We start from the raw sequence: 13,663 nt of genomic DNA on the forward strand, positions 1-13,663 counted from the left end.
AAAGATTTCGTTTCAAATCCTACCTCTGCCATTTACTAGCTACCTGATCTTAGAGAAGTTAATTAAGGCTTGTGAAACACCTAGGACTGTGCTGAGAACCCAATGGGGAATGTTTGGTACCTCCTTTACTCTTATTTTTCTATTTTAATTTTTTTTCTTTATGAAAGAAAGAGTCCTCCAAATCTCTCTCACAAAGCATATTATTCAGGATTCTTAACTGCAAGTATCAGAAATCATCTCTGGCCAAAATACACAGTGAGGGAATTTATGAAAGGATATTGGGTGGCCCACAGAAATGCCAGGAAGGCTGGAGAACTAGGTGCAGAAAAATGGGCTGGAACCCAGAGAGATCTGTACAGCCAAAATCACACCTCAGAGCAATCTGGTGGCCTGACCTCTGTCCCAGCTGCTTCCAAACACTGTGTGCCCCAGAGTGAGACGGTCCCTGGCCATGCCTGTGGCCTGGGCCAGTACCCCAGCTGGGGTGTTTGGGGAGGTTGTTCTAGATTCTGTGGCCTCCACGGTTGGAAGTTTCTAAAAAATAATGATGTAGGCTGGCTGAGTCTGAGGACCCAGAGGGGGTCCTACAGGACCAGCTAAGAGGGTCCTTGGCTTTGTGCAGGACAGGATAGAAATCAAACGTGAGTGGACAGGAAATGAGAACAGGGTTTCCTGACGACAGAGAGAGTAGATACTGACAGAGCATCTGAGGGACTCGGAAAGGAAAAGGAGAGTGAGTCTTGTCTTTGCTTGGGGTCTGAGTATTTTATTGGGGTTGTGGTCTGGTGTGCATGTCTTCTCATACATCCAGGAACCAGTCCAAACAGGATTAGTGCTTAGATGTCCTCCATAAGTTACTTATGCCCTAGAGCAGAAGTCTTGGCATCAAGATGTCTGGAGTTAGTGGTCTACATGACAGCCTCACCCAGTCACTCCATAGATGTGAAATATGGCGCAAGAAGTCTCCAAAGAAATCACTAACTCCTTGACCTGTACAAGGATGACAGACAGTATCTGTACCGTAAGACATGTGTAAGGTGGGGATGTGGGTCTTAGCAAGAATAAAGGCAGGAAAAAGAGCAAAAATGCAGTCCTTCATCTGTCCTTTTAGTTTCCCTGTCTCAATAAGAAGGGAATTCAGTTGTCAAGCAGTCATAAAAGATCAGCGTCCGGAGTCTTTTCTCGCCGTTTCTAATGGTCACATCTCATCTCTGTTTCACATATAAATTCGCTGTCAAGTCTTTCTCTCCAGGAACTCTCCTCACACCTAGAACTACTCTGTTTTTGAGACAATTTTACACCTTTCTGCCTTGTCTCCTTTCTTTTCTCTCTCCAGAATTCCCGATCCTGCCCCCTTTCCACCGCCAATCCCAGTACAGCCCAAATCTTCCCCAGGCTACAAATGCCACAGAAGATGTTACCATTTCTTTCTTGTGGTGCAGCACCCCGTCCCTAGATTGCTCCTTCTATTGTGTTCTGAGGGTACTTTCTTCACGTCTCAATTATCACCTTTGCTCCATTTCACTACCAACATGTATTTAATGGCCTATCCTTCCTCCCTTTCCTGGACAAGATGAAGCTCTGAAAGGGCAGGAGGTCTGCTTTATTTACACTGTAGCTTTGGTTCTTAGTACCTAGTAGATGCTTAAGAGAGACTTGTCAACCAAAGCGTAAGTTTCTGCTTACTCGTCTCTTAATATGTCCATTCAGACTCCTTTCCTACATACATGTGACAGATGCTTTTAAAAATGGAAACAATCGGGGCGCCTGGGTGGCTCAGTGGGTTAAAGCCTCTGCCTTCAGCTCAGGTCATGATCCCAGGATCTTGGGATCAAGCCCCGCATCAGGCTCTCTGCCTGGTGGGGAGCCTGCTTCCTCCTCTTTCTCTCTCTGCCTGCCTCTCTGCCTACTTGTGATCTCTGTCTGTCAAATAAATAAATAAAATCTTTTAAAAAATGGAAACAAGCTCTTCGATAAATGGTGCTGGGAAAATTGGACAGCTATAGTAGAAGAATGAAACTCGACCATTCTCTTACAAGTACACAAAGATAAACTAAAAATGGATAAAAGACCTCACCGTGAGACAGGAATCCATCAGAATCCTAGAGGAGAACATAGGCAGTAACCTCTTTGATATCAGACACAGCAACTTCTTCCAAGATATGTCTCCAAAGGCAAAGGAAACAAAAACGAAAATGAACTTTTGGGACTTCATCAAGATCAAAATCTTGTGCACAGCAAAGGAAACAGTCAACAAAAGAGGCAACCCATGGAATGGGAGAAGATGGTACGGACGGTACAGACAAATGACAGTATAGACAAAAGGCTGATATCCAGGATCTATAAAGAACTTCTCAAACTTAACACACAAAAAAACAGATAATCATGTCAAAAAATGGGCAGAGGACATGAACAGACACTTCTCCAATGAGGACATACAAATGGCTAACAGACACATGAAAAGATGTTCATCATCACTCGCCATCAGGGAGATTCAAACCAAAACCACATTGAGATACCACCTTACACCAGTTAGAATGGCCAAAATTAACAAGACAGGGAACAACGTGTGTTGGAGAGGTTGTGGAGAAAGGGGAACCCTCTTACACTGTTGGTGGGAATGCAAGTTGGTGCAGCCAATTTGGAGAACAGTGTAGAGATTCCTTAAGAAATTAAAAATAGAGCTTCCCTATGACCCTGCCATTGCACTATTGGGTATTTACCCCAAAGATATAGATGTAGTGAAAAGAAGGGCCATCTGTACCCCAATGTTCATAGCAGCAATGGCCACGGTCGTCAAACTGTGGAAGGAACAAAGATGCCCTTCAGCGGACAAATGGATAAGGAAGATGTGGTCCATATACACTATGGAGTATTATGCCTCCATCAGAAAGGATGAATACCCAACTTTTGTAGCAACATGGACAGGACTGGAGGAGATTATGCTGAATGAAATAAGTCAAGCAGAGAGAGTCAATTATCATATGGTTTCACTTATTTGTGGAGCATAAGGAACAACACAGAGGACATGGGGAGATGGAGAGGAGAAGGGAGTTGAGGGAAACTGGAGGGGGAGATGAACCATGAGAGACTATGGACTCTGAAAAACAGTCTGAGGGCTTTGAAGGGACAGAGGGGTGGGAAGTTGGGCCAGCCTGGTGGTGGGGATTAATGAGGGCAGGTATTGCATGGAGCACTGGGTGTGGTGCATAAACAATGAATTCTAGTACACTGAAATTTAAAAAATCAAAAATTAAAAAAACAAAGGGAAACAATCCATGTGCACGCACCCTGCACACTGTGAAGTGTTGGCCACATGCATGGGATCTTAGCCAAAAGGACGATCCGTGATTTAGAGTCCGACACACGTAAGTGATAGACTTGTTTATTTCATTCGAGTTTTACATATTTTCTGTTAAAGAGCCACATGCCCTCACTATGCCTCACAGTGTTTCCACAGAAGGTCACAGCGCGGGTCTCCCTCCTACCTCTGAGCCTCTGGTGTCCTTGCATTGCCAAGCAGGGAAGCAGCCCGGGGCATGGGGGGCCCAGCAGAAGCCAACACCTTTGCCCAGAGGATCTGCTAGGCGAAGTCCGGGGACAATTGATGCCAAGTCCCCACAGGTCTCCCTCTGGGTCTGTCTGTCCCTGTTCCGGTTCAGGCTGGCCACAGCCTCCTGCGTTCACCCCTCCCCCCGCCAGAGCCCCCACTCCCTGGGTTCCCGGACGCTGGCCTCCCTGGGAGCAGCCCCCCGCCACCACCCCCCCCACCCCACCCACCCCCCCCCCCCCCGGCCCGCTCGGCCGCCTCCCGCGCACCCTCCGCCCCGGCGTACTTTGTTCCCAGGCGCGACCTCGGGGCCGGCACGTGACCCAGAAACTTCGGAAGCCCCGGGGCGGCGGGCGGCGGGCGGCGGGGAGGAGGAGGCGGCGGCCGAGCTCCCCCGCGCGGCGGGCTCTGCGGCCGGGAGGCGCTCGCCCCGCGCCGCGCTCACCCCGCGCCGCGCTCGCTGCCTGGGCGTGCGGGAGCCGCGCCGGGGAGCCGCGCCGTAGCCGGGAGCCGCGCCGCAGCCCGGAGCCGAGCCGGGCCGAGTCGAGCCGGGGAGCCCGCGGCAGCGCGCGCCGGGCGGGCGGCGAGGCGGGCCCGGCGGGCGGCGGCGCCGGGGGAGGCCGGGGGCCCGCTCGCGCGCGCGGCCGCATCCCCGCCGCTGCCGCCGGGCTACCCCGAGCCGCGCGCTGCCGCCGGCCCCCGCTTCGCGCGCTGCTCCAGCCGCATGGGAGTTGGGGACATGGACGGGGTCGTGCTGGCGTGGACCGCCGTCTTCTGGCTAACAGGTGGGCGTCCTTCCCGACCCCCGCGAGCAACTTTGCGCGCGTTCCCTCGGGGCCGCGTTCCCACCCCACGCCCGGGTCCCCCCCCCGGCTGGGCTTCCAGCTGCTCACAGGTCGGCGGTGATGGGGGAAGGGGCGGTGTGTGTGTGTGTGTGCGTGTGTGTGTGTGCGTGTGTGTGCGCGCGCGCGCGTGTGCGTGTGTGTGCGCGAGATGATGGAGGAGGCGGGGAGGACCCTGACTCAAGTGAGACGGCCGAGGGGCAGGTGTTGCACTCCGCACGAGAGAGCTCGGCATGTCCTCTTCCGCACCACGGCTCTTCTCGGGCTTACCCTGACTTGGTGGGGCTGTGGGCCCTGGGAAGAGCCTGGTTGGCGGAGGGGGGAGGAAAGGAAGAAGGAAGAAGGCTCGGAGGAGACACTGATTAAGAGCAGTGGTTTTCTGGAGGGGAGGGGCGCAGGAGCGTGTCTCCCCGATTCCTTCCCTGAGACGCGGGAGACCCCGCGGCGCCTCCCCGCGCTCCGGGGCTGCGGTGGGGCGGGATGAGGGGCAAGATGGGGGCCGGGGCTGATTGGTTGTGGAGTTTCGGGCCCTGCTCTCGCTCGCTCGGTGCCCGTGGGAGGAGCGGTCCCACAGCGGAGCCGAGCCGTCCTCCCCCAGGAAGGAGGAACCGCGGAGACACTCAGAAGGGAGAGCTGCTCCTGGCCCCAAAGTCGCTTGCTCCAGACTCCGTGGTTCTCCCTCCCTTTGGGGGAACTTTCTTCCCACCCGCCTGAGGTCTGGAAAGGTTCTTGTTGCCTGACGCCAGGGTCCTGCGAGGTCGAGGGGCCGGTGGCCAGGCAGGGTGGCTGGCCCTGAGACACTCACGAAGTGACCCAGCTTGGATGCTGGTGAGGTCGGGCGGGAAGGTTCCCGGAGTTTGGAAGAGACAAAGATTCCCAGCAAGGTGGAGACCAAGGGATGGAGAAGGGATCAGAAGGGTTGAGACGACGGGGTGAGGGCCGTGCAGGGCGGGGGAGAAAGCAGAAAACAGCACCCCAAAAATGCAATTCTGTCCCCTCTGGGGGCACCAATCAGAAGATTTGGAAAAATCAAGTCAGTAGGAAGTTTGAAACATCTAAGGCAGTCATTGAAAGAGGGTAGAATGTTTTTAAGAAGCAAAGCAAAAGCTCTATTTCCCTTAGCTCCAGAATAAGATTATTGATGGCCCCGTTTTTTTCCCTGTTCCAGATGAAGGACCCTAACGCTGGCTCTGCTCTGTGCCGCCTTGAGGCGTGGGGGTGGAGGTGGGCAGGCCTTGTCTGCAGGGTTAGCCTCTTCTCTGGGCTGCTCTGAGTTCGTCCCTCCCACATTATTCAAATATGAATCATCTCTAATTTCAGGGTTTGGCTGATCCATGTCTCCCCACTCCCCTGGCCTCCCAGTGCCTTCCACTTCCACCCGCACGGATTCTGAATGTCCTTGATTTGCCTCTACTTCTGTGTTGCCATACTGGGGGGCGGGGGGACTCGGGCCTGAAACTCATGTCACCACCTCCCTGAGCTCAGCTGGGCGTCCTGGCTCTAAGTCAGAGATGCTCTTCCAGACACCCCAGAGTGTGCCCAGAAAAAGCACTTGAGGTATTTGCAGGGAGCAGAAGCAGAAGGGGAACACGGAGCCCTGCTACATGGCTGATAGCATTTTATGAGGAAGGGGCCACGGGCCATCTAGGCCAGCCCTCATTTTCTAGAAATGGAGGCCCAGGGAGGTGATGGGCACACAGCACATGTGCAGCGGGACAGGGACTCGACCCCAGTTCCCCGAACCCCAGGCCGGTCCCATTTGTACTCTTTGAAGCTGCGTCTCTGGGTTTTCTTGGTCGTAGGGAGTTCTGTTTTGTGTTTATTTTGAGGGGAGTTGCTGCTCTGTCCTCGCCTTCTTTGCTTGGTACGCGGAGAAGCCGCCCCCTGCCTGGTGGCCCGCAACAGGTCCTCGCCAGGGCCATGTCAGCTGTCAGACAGCCGGGCTTCCCTGCTGGGCAGGTGAGGCCGAGGCTCGCTTTCAGGATCGCTCTGAGCACGGCAGCACCCCCATCCCTGCTCCGGCTCCCCGCTCACGCCGCCAGGCCGTCGCAGTGCCGCCCCCCAGGGCCTGGCCTCTCGGCCTCCGCAAGGTGGAGAAGCTAACAATGGCGGCTGGGGGGTGGCGGGAGGAGCGGTCACGGAGGAGATGGGTTCAGGCTCCGCGTGCACAGCAAAAGCACGAGAGGAAAAGGTAAGACATTTCAGTGCGGCCCAACCCATGGATTCTCTCTTGAGGGGGCGGCACGGAGGGAGGGAGAAAGGGAAGGACAGATTCCAAGCGAGTCGGGGCGGGGGCACACATCCATTCTCCTTCCCCTCCCTCCTCCTCCCCTGTTCGTCTCTCTTAATGCAGGCTGAGCAATTTCTCATCAACACTTCAGTTTTTTCCCTCAGCCTCAGGCAGCTCCTTCCTTGTCTTTCACTGCGAAATTCTGCTGTATATTTAGCCTCATGATTTCTTATTGTCATCGTGATGCTGCTTCCTGCACGAAATTGTTGTTTTGAACAAACACCGCTTCTCAGCTGCTATTTTAGCAACAGGTGCCATCCAGCAGTAGGACCTGAAGGAGGGTTCACTCGCTCTTTGTTCCTGAACGCGGGTGGCGTCTCCTCCTTGCTGGCAGCAGAGGCTGTGAGGAACGCGGGTGCTGTGTCCACTCGGCAAACATGCTCGCGGGCGGGAAGCAGGCCCTGCGTTGTCCTGGAGACTCTCGGGTCTCTCTGTGATGACGGTTGCTTGCTCTGTTAGCCTTTCGGTTTTAGTCATTCGTTTATCCATCCCTTCCACAAGCACATACTAAATTCCCGTGCTTTCCAAGTGTTGGGCTAGGTGCTGAGGGCAAAGAGAGAGCGAAGACCCAGTCCTTCCCCTCACAGAGCCGTCAGTCTGGTCAGTGACTCAAGTGAGTTTTCTGTTGATTTTGAAGATTTTATTTATTTATTTGACAGAGATTACAAGCAGGCCGAGAGAGAGAGAGGAGGAGGCAGACTCCCCACGGAGCAGAGAGCCCAATGTGGGGCTCGATCCCAGGACCCTGGGATCATGACCTGAGCCGAAGGCAGAGGCTTTAACTCCCTGAGCCACCCAGGCGCCCAGTTTTCTGGTGATTTTGATTGGGAAGCAGAAGGTCTTCCAGTCAGAGCTGTGAGAGCCACATGAGAGGCTAGGAGAGCATGGGCACCCCCAAGCCAAGCCTGAAGTGGGATGGAGCCATCTTGAAGGGAACTCCTAGGAGAGGTGGTGGCTGAGGGAAGACACGTGTTCATGCCTCGTCAGCGGCTGAGTAAGCCTCTACATCCAGGTGCGGTTGGAACAGCCCTCGCAGTCTGGTGGCAGGACACAGTTATGGAGTAGCTCGTGTCCGAGCAATAATGGAGATCTGCACCAAGTGCAGTGGGGGTACCTCACGGTGGCTCCTAACCCACCCTGTGGGGGGAAGGACATTTCCAAGGGGTAGTTGTCACCTGGTCTGGTTTGCATTCGGGTAGATGCCCGGTGACTGTGTGCCGACAGGCTTGGAAGTGGAGAGTTCAAGTGTTAATATTAGTCCTGGAGAAGGAAGAGTACTGCTGACGCCTCAGCGTCCCTTGTCTCCTTCCCTGTCCTGCACGCTTTTCATTTCTCTCCCTCCTCTGTTCTCCTTTTCCCTGCAGAAGAGATCTTGCTCTTACCCGAGCACCTTCTTTCAACACCATCACAGCCCTCCGCTCTCCCCTCCTTCTCTCTGGACCAGGAGAGAGGGCTTGTTTCAGTGTCACTCTTTAGAGTTTAGACTCACATGATTCTGCTGGTTGGCTCATTTCTACAGGCTTGGAATTAGTAGTTGTAGCGGTTTTAGGGCAATACTGTGCTTATAGTCTTAGGGTAAGTACTTAGTGCTCAGTACTTACCCTAAGACTCAGTGTTCATAGTTTTAGTACCAGAACGTGGTTGGTGGGAGGAACCCTGACCTGGGCCTTAAGGTTTGGGTTCTAGTCCTTCCTGCCCCATAGACTAACTCTATAACCATGGGATCTGAGTCTCATAATCTGTTGAATGAGATGACTTCGGAGGTCACTTTCAGCTCTAAAGATGCTATTCTAAACCATAGTTTAGAATCTTGTCTCCACTTAATTTTGATGAGTTGGAAGTCATGACCAAAAAGTGACAGGTCCAGTCTTCCTTTTATAATTCGCCCAGGGAAAAGCCCATTTCTTTAGCTCTTCCCTGTTCATTAATGATTGGAATGAAAGACACCAGCTGGGGAGGGAGAGGTCTTGTTAGGATTTTCAGAGGAACAAATGGAATAGCACTCAGTGCTTGGTGGACAGGAGAGGGTCCACTCTGAACGATGAAATGTGGTCATCTGGGGACTGGTACAGGAAGGTGAGTTTTGGACCACATGGAATGAATCCCACTAGAGCCAACACGGCCCCAGGATGTCCCTTTGGTTTCAGGATGCACACACCTTTTCACTCCTTCCAACATTTTAGCTTTTATGTCTCCTTTTTTTCCCCAATCAAGAATATAAAGCAAGGTATGATGTGGGGGTTGTTCTTGCTTCTTTATATGCCATAATGCTTTCCCATATGTTAAAGGACTTTTATATACATTATGCCTTTTGATCATCCTAAGCAAGAAGGACTAATATTACCTACTTCTACATTAGAACACAAAGGCTCAGGGAGGATAAATAACTTGTCCAAGTCCATGGCATCTTATTGATTAAAAGATCAAGAAACAGTGTCACTGACTTAATATGACTTGGTTGTGTCAAGGACCAGAATCCAAGGGAAACGTTCTTTTCGGCTCACAGTGGGTCAAAGTAGAACTCTTGATTTAAGTGAACATACAGGGTGTCTGTTTTGGGGCACTGGGTCGTGAGGCTCAAAATTCACAGAACTCGGGGGAATGTTGCAGGGGAACGTGAGAAAGAAGAGCATTTAGTTTTTCCAGTTAGACCCTGAGATCTAAAGGCAAGGCGTAAATGAGAAGTGAGGCCCAGCAGAGCAGAGGACGTGACCCAGTGACAGCAGATATTGCTGGCATCTCAGAGCCCATCTGGGCCTTGGGGCTGGTGCTGTGTACCCAGGAGCCACGCAGGATGTAGCTGTGGCATGTGCATGCTTAACATTTTGGTCTTCAAGATAGCTCTTGGCTCTCTGAAAGTGGAAGAAGGCATTTTGGATGACTAGTGTTCTTTATGGGCCAAGAAACAAGGAAGAGCTGAGAAGAATATGTTGCTTCCCCTGTTCTCCTGCAGTGTCCGCACTCCTGCAGGAAGTGGTGCCCGGCCTTGGGAGTCGAACCCTCGCATTCAGCTGGGATCCTGCCCTGTCACTCCTCCCAGGCCCCTGGCTCATCGGGAGGCAGACTTAGAGGCCGTGCAGGGAGACGGATTAGATTCAAACTGACCTGGGTTTGAATACTAGCTTAATATTTTACCTTATTTTCTCTGGCTTTAAACATGGGAAATTAATTTACCTGTCAGGGTTGTTGTGATCATTAAAGTGGATATGTAAAACTCCTAGCGCAATGTTTGGCACACAGTAGGCCCTCAACACGAATTATGAGCCCCAAAGAGGTGTATCAGTCAGCATTTTGATATAGCCATGAGCAGCATCCACATCTCAAACGCTCTGAAGAGCAGATATCTAGTTCTTGCTCAGATGACGTGGGAGCCGAAGTCAGCTTCAAGTCAGCTGTGAATTGGCTAGAATTGGTAGACTTGGCTGAGTTCCAAATGTTTTCTTCTTCTGAGGCCGAGGACGAAGGGTCAGCCACTGTCTGGGCAAGCTTGTGTTGTGGGAGAGGGCTCAAAGGGTCAGGGCGAGAGCCTAGAGTGACCAGAGCCAAAGCAGGCACATGCCTTTGAAGCGTCTGCTTGGACGCGTCTTAGAGCGTGCAGGTCATGTGGAAGAGTGCAGGGCTCTTGGAGTGGTAAGTGCATTGTGCCTACAGGGAGCAAGGCAAGCGTCTGGAGGGAAAACTAACTGGGAACAAATAATCTGATCTATTAACTGGGTTAAATCATTCAACAAATGTGCTGAGTACCTACCACGCAGCGGAGTCTTTAAAGGCTGCTGGGGAGAGTTTGTTGCTGATGACAGAGACCGAGCGCTGAGTAGGAAATTCTCAGGCAACTGCCCTGTCATTCTCTGGGGTGCTGGGACTACAGTAAGAGCGAGAGGAAACTTCTGGAGGAAGTGATAGCTGAGCGAGTTTGGAGGGATACATAGGAATTACTCGGGGAAAAGTGGGATGGAAGAAGGGGGATTTACAGATTTAAAGAATCAGGGAGGATGTGATCTGTGAAAATTCCAAATATTTTAGTATGGTTGGGGAATTTGGTGCCGCAGGAGGAATGAAAGAGAGCGGCCCTCTCTGAAAGGGGGCCGGTTGTCCCTTGTGCTCCTGAAGTGGCTAGAAGGCCACTTCGAAAGGGTCAGAGCAAAGGAGTTCCATGCTCAGATGTGCAGTTTGGAAATATCGTTTGCATCGCAGTGTGGAGAGTGGGATAAGTGTGGGCAAACATGCAGCAGAGACCACGTGGGAGACTCGTGCAGAAAGAGAGGCAAGGCATACTGAGAGCCCGACGTGACAGGGTGCAGTGAGGATAGGAGAGGTGGACAGGGTGACGGCAGATGGAGGCGTGGTGGGGACATGGTTGGACCTGCACACCGAAGGGGCAGGAGTGCCAGAGACCCTTCAGGCCTGCGGCGTGGGATTGCTGGAGGTGACATTTTGGGGCATGAACTAACACAGGAGTCGAAACACATAAGGGAGGGAGATCAAGGTTTGATATTTTGCATTTTATAAAAGTACGGTCTAAGTTGCTACGGCAGAGAAACTCTAAAATGCAGAAACTCACACAAAATAATTTCCTTCTCTCTCCGGTAACAATTCAGACGTCCTGGGGGTGCGTCTGCCATTCCCAACATGCGGCTGCCCAGACTGCCCCCGGGACAGCCGTTCTCAGCCCGCCGGAGCGAGGAGAGGCCCAGGGCGTGCAGGTTGGCATGCGGCTCTGGGGAGGTGGCCCAGAAGCTACAAGTCACTTCTCCTCATGTACCTTCGCCCTGAATATTCGGTCACCACTAACTTCAGAGAAGCTAGGAGACGTAGTGTTTGGTTGGGTTGCCTGGCTGGATTAAACCCGAGAAGTTGCTTCACTAAGGGAAGCAGGCAGTTAGTGTCTCCTTCTACAGAGTGACAAGTTGGAGGTGTCTGTGTCCCAGCCACATGGAGATGAGGTCATGTATTTGGGTCTGGAGCTCAGGTGGGAGATCTAAGCTGGAAATACGGGTAACGAGGTGGTAGAGGTTGGTTAGAACTTTCTTATAGGAGTTTTCTCTGTCCAAACAGCCGGTGCATCCCAGAAAGCTGACCCACCCAGTGAATCAGTGAACCTGTGAACCAGGAGAGTTTCCAAAGGAACTCTGCCTTGCAGGACAGGGACTAACCTCTTCCAGTGCAGCTTCAGTCCCACTGGAACGCTAGGTAGGCCAGCTAGACATTACTCATGAGCTCATGTCGATCTCTGGAAGACAAGGCCCATCAAACAGAAAAGAGATCTGCTTCTGGCTTTCATCTGCACGGTGGCAGCTGAGAATGGGAAAGCATGGCTCAGTTGGACACGTAGGACATATGCTTAACGAATGGCAAGCACAGTGTGCACGAGTACCAGCGTTATGGGCAGCAAAGAAGAACTAGACCATGAGCAAGGCCTTCTTGGGCAAGGGCAGTACTGACATTTACCATAGCACTGTAGAAGAGGGGGAGCTAGCCCTGCCTTTGGGGACTAATAGGGAGAAAACATACAAGGATGCTGTCATTTTTTTTTTTTTTTTAAATCTCCAAATGGTACATCTGGTCCCCCTAACCATAAAATGGCTTGAGTAGTCAGGTGTCCTGTTAGCCAACAGGAGAAGCTGATCCTGGCCAATTTAGGCAGGAAAGGAATTTGCTGGAAGGCAGGCGATTAACTTCTAGAACCAGTGGGAGAGCTGGATAATCAGGCTTCGATATTAGGCAAATACCAAGGAATGTCTTCTATTCTTTGTAAAGTGTTTTTATTTTATTTTATTCTTAACCCAGGTATATAGGAAGATGAATAGTTCCTCTTTTTTTAGCGGGAAAAATAGGTCCTATTGGCATGCTCTCTGCCTTTAAACCTTGAGCTTGCCGCCCGACATTTCTCCAAGCACTTTGCTCCCATCCTCACAGTGCTTCTGGGGGATGGACAGGCTTTATTTCCTCATCTGGACTGTGGACCCAACCCAGAGGAGATATGGGATACTTCATACTCATCTCCTACACTTAGAAAACCTGCCCATCGGTTGTCCCTAAGCAGTGTTTTAAGAAACTAGGACAGTCGTTAACAGTGTGAGGACAAAAGATAAACGTCTTAAAGAAGATCTAACTTGAAGCCAGGAAAAGGAAGGTTTGTACCGTCATACTGAATGAAGCGAAACCTTAGGAGTCTGAAGGTCAAGATATCCTGGGAAACATGTGATTCTGAGGTCAAAATCCCACTTCTGGGACTTCCAGACTTAAAAGATGCAGGGGCTGTACACAAAATTTCTGAAGATGCCTCTCTTTACAATGATGATTTTCCATGACCTTCAGCAGTGATCTTTGTTCTATAAAATGGAGCTGTGCGGGGCGCCTGGGTGGCTCGGTCAGTTAAACGTTTGCTTCAGCTCAGGTCACGATTCCAGGGTCCCGGGATCAAGTCCCATGTCGGTCTCCCTGCTCAGAGGGGAGCCTGCTTCTCCCTCTGTCTTTGCCCCTCCCCCTCGCGTGTGTGTGTATTCTCTTTCTCAAATAAATAAATATTTCAAATAAAATAAGGTAAAATGGGGCTGTGCTTCTAGGTCTCCCTCCCAAAGATGCTGGCAGGCAGGAATCGCTTACCAATTAACGAGTGGGGAAAAGGAACTTGCTTCGGGGAAAAAGGAAATTGCTAAAATAAGAACAGCTTTGCTTTAGATGCCGCTTCTGTTGTTCTTGCAGGAACATAGCTCCTTGAGTGTGGGATCCTCTTCTTCACCGGAGAATTGGGGCAGGACCTTATCTTGCTGCACGAGGGGAAGCCCGTGCCTGCACGTGGAGCTGAGCTTCCTTGGCCTAGTGAGCCGCCGAGCTGGGGCCGCTCTCTGAGCTGTCAGTCACCGCGCTGCTTTCAGGCGGCTTTTCTTTTCTTTTTTTTTTTTTTTTAAAGATTTATTTATTTATTTATTTGACAGAGAGAAATCACAAGTAGGCAGAGAGGCAGGCAGAGAGAGAGAG

At 51.7% G+C, this 13,663-nt stretch overlaps 1 protein-coding gene across 3 annotated transcripts in view; it reads left to right on the top strand.

The window, feature by feature from the left end:
• Positions 1-3,874: 3,874 nt before the first annotated feature.
• Positions 3,875-13,663, top strand: part of ILDR2 (immunoglobulin like domain containing receptor 2) — a 56,894-nt gene continuing 47,105 nt past the window's right edge. The window contains exon 1 of one of the 3 annotated variants that reach the window (XM_059147167.1): positions 3,875-4,335. In XM_059147167.1, the coding sequence (XP_059003150.1) occupies positions 4,275-4,335 (61 nt within the window). In that variant the 5' untranslated portion in view covers positions 3,875-4,274. The remainder of the gene's footprint in view (positions 4,336-13,663) is intronic. The other 2 variants (XM_059147166.1, XM_059147165.1) reach the window with 2 other exon arrangements.

This window comes from Mustela lutreola, chromosome 14 (genome assembly GCF_030435805.1).
Source record: "Mustela lutreola isolate mMusLut2 chromosome 14, mMusLut2.pri, whole genome shotgun sequence".
Classification (NCBI taxonomy): Eukaryota; Metazoa; Chordata; class Mammalia; order Carnivora; family Mustelidae; genus Mustela; species Mustela lutreola.